The 17,311-nt window shown below is 41.8% G+C and overlaps 1 protein-coding gene across 1 annotated transcript in view; it reads left to right on the top strand.

The window, feature by feature from the left end:
- The window catches only part of LOC112051930 (retinal homeobox protein Rx1-like), a 47,985-nt gene that overhangs the window by 18,461 nt on the left and 12,213 nt on the right, over nucleotides 1-17,311 (top strand). The window contains exon 2 of the mRNA XM_024090788.2: nucleotides 573-817. Within this exon, the coding sequence (XP_023946556.1) occupies nucleotides 573-817 (245 nt within the window). The remainder of the gene's footprint in view (nucleotides 1-572; nucleotides 818-17,311) is intronic.

Raw genomic sequence — 17,311 nt, 5'->3', positions numbered from 1 at the left:
TAAGGAGCTACAGCGAATACACAATTCAAAGTGTTTGTCTGTGGTTTCAAAACAACAGCATTTCGAGTATCTCAAGTACATCTTGTTATTTACAACAAACATAAACACAATTGGTAAATTTGCCTTTCTGTCTGTTTGTTGTTTGGAACGACTGGAACGATTTATTGAAACTTTCACTGTGGAAGAAGGTTATTGAGCAACACATACCTACTTTTTATTCCGAAAAATTTCATAGCGTTTTGACATTCTGCATTTCACGCTGACGATGTCGCAAGCGTTTATTCTTCTTCTTCTTCTTATAGTGCCATCTCCTATCAGAGGACAGCAATCATTAACTTTGTTCACTGCTGCCCGAAAGAGTGATCTGGTACTCATATTAAACCATTGGCGTAAGTTCTTGAGCCAAGATGTACGTCTACGACCAGGCCTTCGTTTCCCCTTTATCTTTCCCTGGATAATAAGCTGGAGCAGGTGATATTTGGAGTTTCGCATTATATGATATCATTAGATTAATATTAAGCGTTCATTAGATCAATATAAAGTCCTCGTGCTGACCCCTCGATCGGTTGCAGGCGAGGGCTCGTGCAACAGCAACGACGGCTTCCAGGCGCCCGCCGACGACAAGTCGGCCTCCGACGAGGAGGCGCCGCGCCCCGGCTCCGCCGCCGACAAGAAGAAGCACCGGCGGAACCGCACCACCTTCACCACCTACCAGCTGCACGAGCTGGAGCGCGCCTTCGAGAAGAGCCACTACCCCGACGTGTACTCGCGCGAGGAGCTCGCCATGAAGGTCAACCTGCCCGAGGTGCGCGTGCAGGTGAGTGACTCCGTGCGCGACTCCGAGCGGTTCTGTCACTGCTCACCGTTGGTGGGCGTTCCAAACCACGAGCGTTGCTCAGCAGCTTTCATACATACTCGTATGTGTCAATAAGAGTAAGATGAAGAATTCGAGCGTTGCAAACATTTTGAGGTCGAAAATAAGTAGTTACAGTAATGACGTTTCTAAATGCTTATCGTTGTTTGTTTAGCATTCTACCTGACCGCTAAGAATTTTTAGGCACTCTAGAAAGAATGACTGGTATTTTGTGGACCTCTCTACGTCTAGGCTCCAAATCTACAATAGACTGATGAGGTTGCTCACTGTGACTATAATAAAACAAAGCGCGATCGGAACTGTAACGGCGTTCCCGAATAGCCTTCGATGTAGTTCACAATGAGTGGTTCAGCGTCGCGTCCCGGCGATCGCATATTGCATCTCCGAGCCGTTTAACAAACAACAAACGGTATTAAATAATATCGCCCTTTATTAAGTGAAATGTGAAGTTCGCAAACAGAATTGGCTCGAAGGGTCCGTAATGAGCCCAAGGGGCTTATGTCACTCAATCCCCCGTACGCAAGACGAGCATATGTCAAACCACCGCCACCGTAGCTGGAGCCCTGCGACTCCCTCCCGCGGCCGCGCGCCCGGTACGCGAGCTCGAGCCGAGAGCTCTGTGCGCGCTGGGCACTCCGTAATTGCTTCTTTGCGACAAACATAAAAACGCAAAAGTTTAGGTGAAAATAGTTTCTGTTCCGTCGGACATACGGGCCGGGGCGGGCGCATCCAGCGGTTGGGCCCTTGTCGCACGCTGCGGTCGCAGCTAATCTGGTAGTTAATAAAGGGTTAGGAATGTTTTCGATGGGAACCCGCGGCATTTCGCGACGTTGGGCGCGGCTCGGCGCCGACACAAAGTAACCTATTGTTGCTAAACCTATTGTTGAACTGTTAATGTGTTCAACAAACTTGACATTCTGTTAACTTCGCATGCAGGTAATACTTTATACTATACTTACACATGTATAAAACCGTTAAGTCTCTAATTATTTTTACCGTAATCAATTGCCAATTTAAGTTCTCATTTCTCATCTCAAATTGGGCGCATTTGATTCAAATCAAATTCATTAAAATTTCAAGTAGGCTTAGGTACACAAGCGCAAACTATATAAGCGTTAAGTTTTTTGTAATAAAGTGAGTAAAGCCATATTTAGACTTTGATGAAATTATTTTCTGATAAATTGTGAATGTTTGCGTGTTCTGATTCTAATATTACCTACGCCTGTAGCTTGACCAATTACTAAAAAATATTCTTAGAATTTATAATATTCTTAAATATTCTTAAAATTTGTAACAGTAGTTCTAGTGTGAAAATATTAGGATACTAAGAAACGCATCACATAAATTAACTGGCATATAAATTTTGTATCTATGGTCAATCGTTATAGAAATGTAGGTACTAGTATTATCTTGTAAATAATAATTATGTTTATCAAATTAGACCACACTATCTTAAAACTTAAACAAAATTTGCGCATACGTTAATGAATAAATATTTAACGTCTGAACTCAAGAATAATATAATTTATTCTACAATTTTTGAAGTCGAGAGTTCGTACTGTGTATTAGCACATGTATTTTTCCTCACCACCGCGTACCATTGCGTACAATGAATTAACCAAGGCCGCTCGCCAGGGTCGACAGTCGGCACTGCGGCGAGGGAAGGGTTGATTGAAACGTCTCGCGCCAACATCCAATTAGTTAACTCTGCAAAAACGGCGAGTAATTTGGCAACAGTGCAGCTATTTCTGTAATTACATTTCTTGTGGTTACATTAGCGGACTGTAGGGGAAGGGGTGAGGGGGCTCTTTGCCTCATGACTGCTGGCCAACTACAGAAATAAATTGTTTCTTGTTTTGTGTGGTCAGCAGCAAATTCAGTCAGTTTAGTTTAGTATGTATCAGTGTGCGTGTGTATGGCGTCGCTTAAACTGTTGATGTAGATTGAATATCTTTAAATCGTCCTAAATCGTAACAGTACAAATATGAGCCACTAACACATAATTGTGAACGGTTCGATGTTTTATGTACATCATCATTATTACTCAAATTGTTTACTACCGTTTAAATCTTTCCTCTTTATAAGAGAGGGGACAGGGAGGAATCTGGGTGTGGGTTTACCACTAGATACTGACCGACATCTTAAATTAGGTCTCTCTCACTCACTCTTCTCAAGAGAGAAAGAAAACTTGATTCTTAGTTTATTTTTTCCAAGAAATTTATAGGTAAATTCTAGTGTATCATGTAGGCATAAGGCAGACATAAATTGGTGTCGGTGTAGAGCTCTCAACACTGCACCTCTCGCCGTGTGGAGGTGAGCTGCAGTGAAGGCTCTAAGCGAATTAAGCGAATTACCGGCGCGTCCGGCGACGTGAGCGAGCGGCGCGTGAGCTGAGGTCTGCTCTACACTAACTAAATCTCAATTTAATGAGTATTCTGAAAATTAATAAACAGCCTCACAGGCACAAAATGTAAATAAGTAAGCCAAAATTTATCCCGATGACTGTCTTATGTTTCGCCCAAAGTTGTTTTGTCATAATTATTTTTGCGACAGAGTTTTTTATAGCAATAATAAGAAAATAGTCAGTCACGTCTCTCCTATCAGAGTGAAAAGTAAAGCCATGCTCCGCCACAGTAGAAAAATGCGAATAGGTATGGACATTTCTCATTTCTCACCTATAAGACGCATATTGAAACTTTGTTAGGTACAGGGCCGCATTAATGAACGGTGGGTACACATTCCAGGGCCCGCTTTTACGTTAACTGGGCCCTCATACTCTGACTACACTCACGATGTCTATTTAATGCTAAACAAATAAGCTCCTTGTGCTGCGCCTGCGCTGCTCCCGGCGCCTGCGCCTGCGCCGACTGATGCTTATCTCCGCTATCAGCTGCGCGACAATGGCGCACTCTCCGGCTCAATGGAGCCGCTCACTCGAGAGAGCTTTGTTGCCGATCGCAGCCTCTTGAGTTACTCGTATTGTGCTCAATGCGCATTCACCATCTAGTTAATCGATAGGTACTAATATTATTAATGCGAAAGCATTCTTCGGCCGACGGACCACTTCGTAGGATGTGTTGCTCACGCCCTTGCGAAATGTTCTATTCTGTATACCTATAGGCGATGCTTTTCGACTTACCATTAGAAGGGTCATTGGTCCGTCAATATTATTGTAAAGTAATGTTATGAATACAGCGATCCATCCACAGATTGGGCTACAAGTGAAGCTACTTACTATCTTATGCCCAAAGATAATGTAAATAATAGAATAAGGGGGATATTTTTTTTGAAAGCTCCATAGTTTATGAAGTAATTTAAAACGGAAAAGGCGCAAGTCTGAGAAGAAATCCTCAACAAAGGTATTTTGAAGTTTTAAAATAAGTTATAACGATTTTACGAGTAAGTTATAGATAGATTGTAAAAATAAAAAATCACGACACAATTGTATGACATTTAAACTGCCCTCAAGAAGCGGACATATTGCAAGTTTAATTGTAAAGTAACACGATGAGCCTGATAGCGGGTAGACCCTACATTAAGCGAACACATCGCACCGACAGCGCGCGCGGCGCCGGGCGACGTACTAGTGCGCTAATGCGACCACGCCGCGACACGCACGCGGATAGTTTGTTAATCAGTCAGTTAGTATTACTAAAAAACATTTTATACAACAAAAAACCATACAGTTCACTTTAAGTCGTAAATGGAAAGTTATGTCGTAAATAACTAAAGCAATGCAGGTTTCAAATGCGTCAATACTTTTCTTTAGAAGTACGAAAATGACGAAAATACGACGATGAGATTCAGCTATTTCTATGCGAGGTTTAGCCATAATATTTTCTAATATTTCAGAGAAAACTATTGATCCAAACGAAGTTTCATCGTGTCATCAAATTATATTTTTACGACAAACGTACGTAAGCTAAGTACAAGCTTATGTCCTTTTAGTACCTTTATACAAATATTTATTTACATTATTTTAGTGGATTCAGCGTAAAATGTGGTATTGATCCGATTATCGCAATTTTGTATAAAAAAAATGTAAAATGAATAAAATTGGACGACTTGCTGGAGGCCCTGAGCTGGAGCTGGAGGACAAATAAACCTGAATGTAAAAAAAGTTCATAAAGTGATCGATCAAAAAATAAAACTATTATTAATATTTATTTAATCGATGACTCTAAGATTTAAATATGAGCTAATAATAAATCACTGTCAATTGAAGCTATTTAATATTTTAAAAATGAGTTTCTTAATGTTTAAAACACGTTTAAGGAGAAATTGTTTTGTCAATAAACTCATGAAAGCCCAGTTCAATTACCCACTTCTAAGCTGTTAACCGTAAGTAACGACTACTTAAACAAATAAAAACGACCCTTTTAAGTCCCTTCCCTGCGCGCCGGGAGCGATCGCGTCGCGTCCCCGGACTCGCGAGCACTTGGCCACCGTCGCTCGTCGCTCGTCACTCGTCACTCGTCGCACGCCCGACTAGCTCGCCGCTCATAAACGTTCCGCCGACACGTAGTACAATCGCCCCAACAATCGTAAATTGCTATTTAAATTCTCGTGTATAGAGCCCCTTTTTTGGAGCATTTTTTCAAGCACCTTCGAGTGTTAGTCATTTAAAAGTGTACCTTATTTTAATGTGCATAAGTCGTTCATTTTAATGTAGGTGATGTGCGTTAGGGTTGCCGAAATAGGTTCAGTGTTTGTTTAGCGTGAAGGCATTGTTTCGCAGTTTTCTCTCGGTATCGCTTTCAAAGGGCATTTTAGCTGTAATTATAGGGCTGCTCCAAGTGCTCGCGATAGTGCTCCGCCACCTGGCCCGTGTAAGTCGCCGTGAACTTGTAATTAATCGCTTAACTATATCATTGAGAACGTTTGACACGGCGACATATTACAGTCGCGCGGGCGACAGCGCCGCCACAGTGCAGTAAATTAAGTTAGTCAACGATCTCAAAAATAACTTGCTGTTAGATGCATTTGGGTCGCTCATTTACTGAGTCTCAAGTAAATCTATTTTGTTTTGTTTTTCTCATGTAACTAAGTATCTATTACTTACTTGAGACTTAAATAATAGTTACCTACTTTGTGACTAAACGCTCACCCTTAGCATATAATTAGTAGCTATAATTTTCACATCATAACAGCATTAAAATGCTTTGTATAGAGTCACAAGCCTGATGTACATATAGCGATATCGGCCTTATTGTTGAGCTACTCATGTTATTTATATAACATACGAGTATATATACCGACCTGAGCATGTAAATAATAATATAATAATATAGGTAATAAAATCAGTATCCTGAGTCGTGTTAGCAAGCGCTTTTTGCTAGACGCTTTTAAATCTAATTAAACATTTAGTGCGCTAATTGATGTCATGTCACGGATTCATTTGATTTTATCGTTTGGTAATTACTTATTAACTAACCACTTAGGTAGAGGCAGAGTACGAGTAGGTTTGTTAGCCACCTTTTTGCAACGTATCTACTAACGAGTATCTAGTAAAGTTTTTGCGATAGATCTCATGTGGGGAAATACTTACAACCGTTATATTTATTTGCCAACAAGCAGAATTGGTTTGTTCTCTAAGCTGAGGTTTAAAGTTTAAACGTTAAGTCTGGTACTTACCTACTAATATACCTCCTATATTAAGATATAATAAACACAAGCACAGGCACAAGATTCGTAACTATGGATCAAGTCAACGGGCAAAGGAGGGCAGCGGATTGTTGCTGTCGGTGGCAATTATTTACTTTTGAATATGAGGACCACCTCACACGTGTTTTCTCCAAGAGAGAAAAGCTGAAGCTGAGCTTCTCTGTCTTCCAAGAAATTCCAGAGAAAAATTCAGTAAGCCCAAGTTCTTAAAGTCCAATGTTTGTCATGAATACTTTCACTTACTTTCAAAGAATTCTCAGTACACAGTACAGTAACACCGCAGCCGACGCGGACGCCGATAGTAGATAGCCGAACTTACTTTTCTCATAGCTTACTATAGGTACTATACTTTTCTTTTTAACCGACTTCAAAAAAAGGAGGAGGTTCTCAATTCGTCTGTATATTTTTCTTTTTTTTGTATGTATGTTACCTGATTACTCGAAGACGCCTGAACCGATTTGAATATTTTTTTTTGTTTCAAAGGGTATATCCCTGAGGTGGTCCCATTGTCACCATTTCAGGATCTGATGATGGGATCCTGGAGAAATCGAGGGGAACTTTAAAAAATCGTAGAGGCAACTATAGCGTTTTATATTTTTTGCATTAAACACTTTAAAGAACTACAACTAAGAAGGTCTGAAGTCGATCTGATGATGGAGCCGAAAGAAACACGAGGAAACTCTTTAACGGTTTACAACAGTTACCTTGTGTTTGGGCTTGATTGATTTGTGTTGACGAGAACTTTCCACTTAGATGGGTTGTGCCCGTCATTAGGTGTCTGATGATGAAGACGAAGGACAGGTACTGGAACTCCTCAACGGTTAACAGTAGATACCTTGTGATTGGGCTTGATTCGTTTGTATTTATGAGAACTTTCCACCTAGATAGGATATCACTGTCATTAGGGGTCTGACGATGGAGACAAATGACAGGTACTGGAACTCCTGAACGATTTACAGTAGCTACCTTGTGATTGGGCTTGACCGATTCCTATTGATGAGATCTTCCCACCTACAAGTGTTTTGAGGTCTGATGATAAAGACCATGGTCAGGTACTGGAACTCCTCTACTTTTTGCAGTAGGTACATTGTGATTGAGTTTGATTTAATTGTATTGATCAGGACTTGAATGATAGATAGAATGGAGTTCCTCATCTGTTTACAGTAAGTACCCTGTCATTGGGTTATTTGTATTGATGAGGACTTTCCAACTACATGGGTTGTGACTGTCGTGTGCCCTACTCATTAATTTGTTTGAATCTAAGTCAGACGACGCTATTCCATACAATATAGCAACAAACATTAGGCGCTAGATCAATATCTAGGATGATTTCACTAAAAATGGAAAAGATAGAACTTTGTATGATGTTATTTTTCGCTTTTTAGTTTAGTCAGTATGTTTTATGTTTTTGAAGTTGGTTCAATTTTTTTTATTCAATTTTTTTATTAACTCGCAGTCCGGCGCCCGGACTCACTCAGGCCAAATCACCCTTCCCGAACGGCCCACTAAGCCGACGCACGTCCGAGTCTCAGAGGAGATGCCCTTGGAGAGTCGATCCACCCACTCTGCTTCTGCCTTCGGGCCCCATCAGGCGATGCTTCTGCGCTCCCCCAACCCTCCGGTGACGCCGTTAAGGTCTCATTAAGGAGCCTTCGGCACTTACACAATCAGAAAAAAAACTAATGTAGGTACCTACTCATAGGTAGGTACACACAAAATTTACGAGCACAATTTTATTGTGTATGGTGGCGACCTAAATACAACCGCCGGTTAGGAGTTCTATGCTAGGATCCTGAGGTGGGCTGATGCTAGTGTGTTCTTCTTTCTCCTTCTCAGTACAATTCTGAGACTTGGGAAGGAACATATCCGAAGACCTGCGCCTTGCAGAACACTTATATGTACCATTACAGATTATACTTTTGATGATGAGAGTGTTTATAAATTCGACTGTTGTATAAAGTCAGCATGTTTGCGAAAAACGCCAACTTCTAGCAAGGCTACATCCTGCAGAGGTTGCCGGGGATGTGAGGCGCTGACGCGGGCGCGGGCGCTGACGCGGGCGCGGGCGCTGACGCGGGCGCGGGCGCTGACGCGGGCGGGGAGGCTGGCGCTGGACCAAGTTATAATGTTAATGAATGAGTCGCCGTTCGGCGCGCGCTCACCCAATGCCACACTCCGTTAACTCATTACAGCGCCGCCCGCCCGCCGCCCGCCCGCCCGTCCAACGCCTGCCGCTCGTAATGTCGTTACTCGTTACACGAGACTATATTAATTACCTTTCTGTTTAACTTATATAGAAGAGAAATATTTTTTACACCCTATAAAATCATTTTTAGGACTTTTTTCAGGCGGCCAAAGAAGCGTTCCTACACTACATGTTTCATATTTCTTGCCTCAATACCAAGTGCTTCTGTCATTCCTATGTACGTATAGGTCTCGCCTTCACGGAGTGATCTCAGAATGACAGTTATTCACAATCATTCTCGGAGCTCACTATCCCGCCTCGCTTTACATTGATAACCGCACATATTTTGTCTTCACCAAATTCCATCCTTATGTCATTGCTAATTGCTAAAGGTTTTAGTAATCTTAAATGACAATGACACTAGGTCAGAACGGTTTGAGGCATACAATTTGAATGACCAACTAATTATATACCTATCGAGGTGTGACCGCGCCCAGGGGTACGTACCGACCTCCATGTCCATCGTAGAGATGGACATGGAGGTCGGTACGAGCTGCGAGCCGTAGCAACTATAGCAAAGCAATTCAGAATCTGTGCAAACTGAACTGATCATGTGCCATTTCTGAAACTCTCAAAATATTACATTTATGTAGGTACCTACTTGTTTATTATACGAATTGAGTTCTTGAATCACAGGAGAACGGAATTCTTAATTTCTTGAATAGAAATATCGGAACAGTTAAATCGAATGTAGCAAACAAACAAACTCAGTTTCGTGTTCATAATATTGGCCTACAATGTAAACACAAAGTTTTATCGCGAAAGTAATTGAACTTGGGGTCTTCGGGATCATGAGCTCGAGTATAAACTCTCTTCATTACCCTCATAAACAGGCGAAAAAAGACCTATCACACCCCATAACATTTCACCCTAAGGAAGTAAAACGGTGTACAGTCAACGCAAAACAAACAAAACAGCAAAAACCCGCGACCAATTTTGACTTTTATTGCATATTGATGTAAGAACTTTAGTACGGTGAATCATTTTTATATACTAGATCGTTTAATAAACGTTGCGTTGTGTCGAATTTCAAATTGCGTTACGACACAATCGCCTCTACGTCTTAAGCGGCAAGGCCGGGAGTGGCGTGAGCGCGCGGGGCGGTTTCCCGGCGGGCCGGGGGTACCGTATCAAATCGCTAGCACGCTCCGGCTCTCACGGATCTTACACGCTCACTTTCCGTGACGACGCGACGATGATAAATAAAATTAGCCCGCAATTGATTTTACGCTTCTCCGTGACGATAACACATAGTCTGCGCCGACTGTACCTACGGAGCACAAACTACTTGAACGTTCCTACGTTGAAGTAATCTCTGGCTATTGGCACCTGTGAGGTGTAGTTTAGTGATATGACGTCATGATCGTTAGCTCATTGACATTTTTGGGTAGATATTTGAGCAACGTGGTACCTACTTTTGTACTGCTCCTGTCCTACGCCGATACAGTGGAGACCAGGCTGGGGAGTAGTGGGGCAATTTTTTGCAAAAATATTTGAAGTATGCACAACTAGTGCATTGTGAGTGGGAATTGAACCATGGACCTTTCAGTCCATCCCCTAAGGAAAACATGTGAACCTTTTAGCTATTGAAACCGCTTGAATTGTGCGGTTTAGTTCTAACTTGATAGAAAGTTGGCGCGGGCACTGCCGTGCGCTAATCAGCGTTCCAAGGCTATGGCTATGTCGTATGGAATGTAATAAATCGTTTGATTTATTATATTGTCATCAGTTTATTCCTGCCGAGCTCGCGCTGTAGGTATTGCTACAAACAGCCTTCCATGAATGCCGATTTTTTTATGATAGGAGTGATTTATATTAGGTAGCACCTATCTATACTTATACTTATCAATAGGTATCAATAGGTAGGTAATATATATATAAAATTACAGTGTATACTCGTATGTACAGACCGAACTTTTGGTTTATTTTATGAGAAATCTTAAGAAAACAGTACATACAGCAATAATTATTTATAGGACACTAAATCAAACAATAAAAAACGGCACGGTGTAGCCGTGATAGCCCAATGGATATGACCTCTGCCTTCGATTCCAGAGGGTGTGGGTTCGAATGTGGTCTGGGGTATGCACCTCCAACTTTTCAGTTGTGTGCATTTGAAGAAATTAAATATCACGAGTCTTAAACGGTACCTAAAGGAAAACATGGTCAGGAAACCTGCATACCAGAGAATTTCTCAATTCTCTGCGTGTGTGAAGTCTGCCAATCCGCATTGGGCCAGCGTGATGGACTATTGGCCTAACCCCTCTCATTCTGAGAGGAGACTCTAGTTCAGCAGTGAACCGTATATGGGTTGATAACGACTTCGAAATCAAACAATCTCTGTCAACAGAGGACGTTGAGCTACAGATGGGCCACTTTTATCCCAGAGTTTCTCCGAGATCGGAAACGGTTCCGCGAAAAACTTTAAAGCAAAGAACATTATCACGTGTTTTAATTTTAAGTGTACAGTTGTCGGAAACAATATGTTTGGCTATAGCATAAACAGACTTTTACAGGATCTGCGCTATAGGTACACTAAGGTCTGACATTACACCATGGGAACCTATCTCCCATTTGATCGCAACTTTACATAAACAAATTTACATAAACAATATTTTGCTTTTTTTGATTGGTTACAATCAAAAAAAGCGAAATACAAACCGTTTTTATATGACAATCTGCAGTAAAAGTTTTCGTTTACAATATATAACGGATATAGAAGTGTAGTAGAGCTCGGCCGGTAACCGACATAATAAAGTGATTAAACTTCACAAATCTGTCGACGACTCGAGTGCATTATTTCACTAATCAATAGAAAATGATCATAATAGAGCAAATCATAACTTGCATTGTGATCGAATAATTTGATTAAAAATTGACGGCTCCTTCCTGGGAAAAAAATCCTTTGAAAACAGGAAACGGCTAAATATAAGGGTAATTGAATTACTGGCTCGGCCGCGCCAGTGACGGTGACCCGTGAGAGCTCACTTTCTGAAAGGCTTTGCTCCGCGGCGAGGGGTCTCGCAGGGCTGGCGGTGGCCTACAAAGCTCTGAATCACCTTTAGAAGGCTCAATTGTAGGTTCCGTGCGTATCATGTCGGTGTGGATTACGCGACTCGCCGGCGGAACTCTAAACTTGATATTTCCGCTCTGGCGTTTTTATTTTCTGGCCAATTATGGGAATTTGGCGTCATCGAACGCCGACACACAGGTAGATAGGTAGACACACAGTCGTGTAGTAGTATATCTCACTAACTGGTGTTGAAGCCTCCCCCGCGTGAAGTCAATAACAAATAAAGCACAATATATACATAACTAAAGTACATTTGAAGAAAAATATTAGTAATTGCACCTTCCACCTTCTTACCTAGCAAATAAAGTTAGGTAACTACGTACGTACTTAAACTATTTGTAACTTTCTTTTATGTCCTAAGTAACACCCTTTAATTAGGTTTTTTCAAGAGATAACTTCTTATGAGAGGGTAAAACATTTCGTAACGTAACGCGTTACGGCGCCACTATGTCTGGGTTTCCTTTATCTCTCGCACACGGCAGCAGGTTTAAGTTATCACTTGTGTCGAGCGTCCCGAGACGCACAATTTTTTTTGAAACTACTTTGCTATTATCGCAGAAATTGACAATCCATGCTACTATGTAGTTCAGTTTCGACAAAAATCCTTCAAACGCCCCCAACCCAAAACTCGAAATATGAAACGCTATGACTACAAATTAAAGATATTTATTAGTAAACATGTTAATGTATAGACTAGTGCCTGAATGTTAATCTCACAGAACAAACGCTGCAGCCACGTCCAGCGACACGACCGGTCCCGGCCCCGCCTAGCGCCGAGCGCTGACAATGGCGGGCACAAACAGATTATCCGTCCAATTTGTCCTGTTCTATTCAATCCAACGCTTTCTGTTGCGTTCAATAGGTAAATACTATTCAATTCGGTGTTGAGTGTCGGGCCGGTGCTTCGGTACTATTGACGGGAAACTTAACAGACTTTTTGGGACATACAATAAAAAAACTTTAATTTGAAAGATGTAAAGCTTACCATCCAGTGCATTGAATGTTAAAATGAATTTGTATTTAGGTCAAATACTCAGTAGCTCGGGAGCGGTTAGCTCGCACGGAGTTCAGTTCGGACAGACCCATTTTATTTTTTTATTTTGAGTTGTTTTTGCATAATTGAGTTATAAATAAGGCCACGAACTTAATGATCACTTGCAGCGTCTGCGGCTTTCACCGACGCCCGCGCTACAGCGCGAAATATTACTTAATGGCCATATTACTAACCGACTACCGTTTTCGTGAAAGGTACCCACCCACTCAGATTTCATTTATCATTCATTTAATTTGATTAATATTATAAAGAGGTAAAGTTTGTAAGTTTGTAACAATTTTTTGAAATGGGGTAATCTTCGGAACTACTGGTCCGATTTTAAAAATTCTTTCACCAGTAGAATGCTACGTTATCGGTGAGTGCTATAGGCTATTTATTATATATTTTATATTTCTATCATATATAACTAATGACTTATCGCGGGTTTTCTCTTACAGGTCGGACCGAAAAACTTACTTATTCGCATGCGCTGCCTCAACCATTGCGTATAACTGGAATAAATGAAGGAAGGTTTTTGAACCTTTAAAAGTTCTACAAAAAAGTCCGCGACACCATATATCTATCTTTTATATTTTAGCAGATATAGTACCTTTAGTACTTTAATAAATTATTTAAATTTTAAATTAAGGTTTACGTCATTATTTACACAACTAAACTTAAATTCCTATCAAAATAAATTATTTAATAATCACAAGAATATTATGGAATAAGATTTGCCCTTTACAGTATGTTAATTACTTAAATAGTTTCGGAGATAATACAAAATTTCTAAAAGACGCAGAAATTCCGCTATATAACGCCCCGCGCTTTCATTTACATAGTTCCCGTTCCCGTGTGAATATGGGGATCAAACATAGCCTATGACACTCGCAAATAACGTAGCTTTCTATTGGTAAAACAATTTTCCAAATCGGTCCAGTAGATCCAGAGATTACCCCCGACAACCACACAAACATTACCTCTTTATAGTATTAGCATAGAAGTCGCTTGGGAAATTGTAGTCTTTTGGTCATTGCACCACGCACAAAAGGCACATAGGGGTAGGGAAGGGGTAGGATAGAGGTAGGGTAGGGGTAGTGTAGGGTAGGGGTAGGGTAGGGTAGGGTATGGATAGGTTACGGGTAGGGTTAGGGTAGGGGTAAGGTGGGGGGATGGTAGGGTTAGGGTAGGAGTAAGGTAGGGGTAGGGTAGGGTAGGGTTGGGTAGGTTTACGAGCAGGGTAAGGTAGAGGTAGGGAAGTTTACTTCAATTTTTACGCGGACGAAGTCGCGGGCGTCCGCTAGTATTTCATAATATTATTATTCATAATTCTTATGTGTTATATTGCATTGTGTTGTTAACGCCACCAACTACCTGCGACATTTATCGTCTGTTTGAAAATATTTATTGACTGACCGACCATAAAAAGCTGGAGCGATTTGGTTCAAAATTGATGAAGAGGTAGCTAAAAACCGAAGGACATAAGGTGTCGGTAGGGTAGGGTTGAGTAGGGGTATGGTAGGGTAGTCGATGATAGGGAGTATGGTAGGTTAGGTGTAGGGTAGAGGTAGAGTAGTGGTATGGTAGGGGTAGGGTAGTGGCAGGGTAGGGGTAGGGTAGGGATAGTGTAAGAGTAGGGTAGGGGTAGGGAATGAGTCAAAGCGATTCTAGACCGGGTCCGCTAGTTAAAAATTAATCAACTGAATGCCTCGACACTGCGTTACTCCATTAACGATGATGCTCGACGCTGACGTACCGCAGGGCGCAGTCGCTGTGAGCCCGTGGCCCGGCGGCGCGGTGTCCGGTGTCGCCCGCGCGCGGCTCTTTGTGCCAATCATCCGCAGCTGATGCAGCGATACTGCCAGTTCCACGTACAGATGACAATAAGAACCTTTTTAAGATATGTTTGAATTCGCGAAGTCATTTTACGGTATCAATTTCTTTGAGTATAAGTAATAGGTATAGTCGCCTACCGGAGTGCTCGGTCTGCGTTCACGACGTTGCTTTTGAAATTAATTTTTGATTGCGGACCATGAGGTTCCGGTTTTTAGGATAATGTATGATTTTATTTTTGTAATTTATTGTTTTGGGCACTGACACTAGAGCAGATCTAGTGGCAGGTTTTAAACTTTTCTATTCTGTCCTGAGTAACCTCTTCCCAACTAGTCCACTATGAACACTAGCGTCATTACGTTTTTGTTTCCGCGCTGAACAGCCAGGTTGATCTTTTGAGAGAGGCATAGGTACTTGAGCCACATACCGGTTTCAGCTTTTTCTGTTGCGGCTCCCGGTCTTGATTCTGTCTCCCTGATATACATACCTACTTACATCCGATTTGAAAAATTCTTTCAGTGTTACATAACCTATTTATGGAGGAAGACTATAGGCTACTTATTATTATCTCCGTATTCCTATGGGAACGGAAACCACGCGGGTGAATCCGCGCGGCATCAGCTAGTATTCAATAAATTATATGGATTACTGCAGGCTTATGTGCTAGAAATAAACAATCAGAAAGTCGCAATGAAGAGACCACGCTCCCGAGCGGTAGGTACACGACAGCAGCACGGAAGAAGCGATTACTGTCACCAGCGCCGTGTGATCAAGCCGTCGCCCGCAGCTCGCTAACTATTAGTTAAACGACAAACTCATTTCGATGTAACTCGATACAGTTGCGTAGATTGGCGGTTGCGGGCCAATTAGAGGCCGGCACGTGGGCGGCACGCGGCGGCACAGGGCGGCACGCGGCGGCACGGAGCGGCGCGTGCCGACTTTTGCGTCGCGCGTCTGTTTGCACAACGTTTCATTAGTCTGCGCTGTCTGGCTTGCAGCAATACGCGGCACATTAGCCTCGCATTAACATTCGGCGAAGGGTCATCGATCTACCTGTTGAGGTGTGCATGTGGAGACCTAAACAAGTCACAAGACGGCGCTGGTTAAACTTGTAGGTAGGCCGGCTGAAACAAAACGAGCCCTTTCGATGATGAAACCTGTAGTCCTGTTCTTAGTACCTGCTCCTGCCCATGTAGGTCGATCTACCTAACCTACCAGTTGAAAAAAATACTTACGAGGCTTTCGAGGACAACATCGTATAATTAGGAAGTAGATAATATTAGGTATATTACGAGGATATCCTCTATCTGAGAGCCGTGATATGACTCTGCCTCCGATTACGGAGGGTGTGGGTTCGAATTCGGTCCGGGGCATGCACCTCCAACTTTTCAGTTGTGTACATTTAAAGATATTGAATATCACGTGTCTCAAACGGTGAAGAAAAAACATCGTGAGGAAACCTGCTTACCAAAGAATTTTCTTAATTCTCTGTGTGTGTGAAGTCTGCTAATCAGCATTGGGCCAGCGTGGTGGACTATTGGCCTAATCCTTCTCATTCTGAAAGGAGACTCGAGCTCAGTAGTGAGCCGAATAAGAGTTGATAATGATGATTATATCCTCCAGTTCGACATCAGCTGAAGTTAAAAAGTTAAATCATCACAAAAGCAAAATACCTATGCAAAAAAAACGAGGGAGAAAAAATAATGAGAGCCTCCTCCTTCTTTTGTGTCGGTTAATAAAAGTCATTTTTGTTTGAACCGTTACCGTTGATGAAGTTAAATTGATAAAAATATGAAGTGAGATAACTGCGTTTGGTTTTCAATTTTATTGTCAGAGCTCACAGTTGAAAATCGTTCGATGCTAGTGAGAGGGAGACTTAATAGTTGATGCAAAATGAATCTTGTTGCTCGGCGTTAAAACCAATTATTGTCTGACACGGTGTCGCGTTAAGGGGTCGCCGGTTGTTTGTCGAGACTCGAGAGTTAATTTAGTTGTGGATTATTCAGTTTGAGTGATTGATGTTTTTGGGCTCGCTGGGGCCTGCAGTCGAGCTAAGGCCGTGTGCGCACTGCCCATTCATCTATTTAACTTATGAACTAGCTACATATTAACATGCATTGTTATGTTGCTAAACAAATAAACAATGTGCAAGTAACTGTGGTTTGTGTTGCATAGTGGTATGTAAATGTTATAATGAAAATGAGAAAAATGTGTGAGTACTTATCCTGTGCGCTGTTACATGGTGCGGGTGACTGTTGCCTGTATGACGTTCATAATGCGTACTATTATCGTCAATCGCGGCAAACTTTCAAGAGTGAAACGAACTGTCACTTGCACCATGCTACAGTGCAAGAACTGTAATACAGAAAAGTTGTTAAAATACCTACTTAGATTAGCTGCAAATATTGGATAGAAGCAGGCGTTACTTTTGCGGAAGTTCATCATGATTATATAATGAATTATTTATTTTGCTATCATCCGCGAAAAGTCGACGAACCCATGCGACAACGTCACCCAGGTCCGACAAAATACTCTCTACGTACGTTTCACTCCGAAACCGGAGCATCTTCAGGAGATGTTGACTCTACA

The sequence above is a fragment of the Bicyclus anynana genome, chromosome 2, assembly GCF_947172395.1.
Source record: "Bicyclus anynana chromosome 2, ilBicAnyn1.1, whole genome shotgun sequence".
Lineage (NCBI taxonomy): Eukaryota > Metazoa > Arthropoda > Insecta > Lepidoptera > Nymphalidae > Bicyclus > Bicyclus anynana.
Note: the sequence above shows the minus strand (reverse complement) of the source record. Positions and strands in the feature narration are given on the sequence as shown.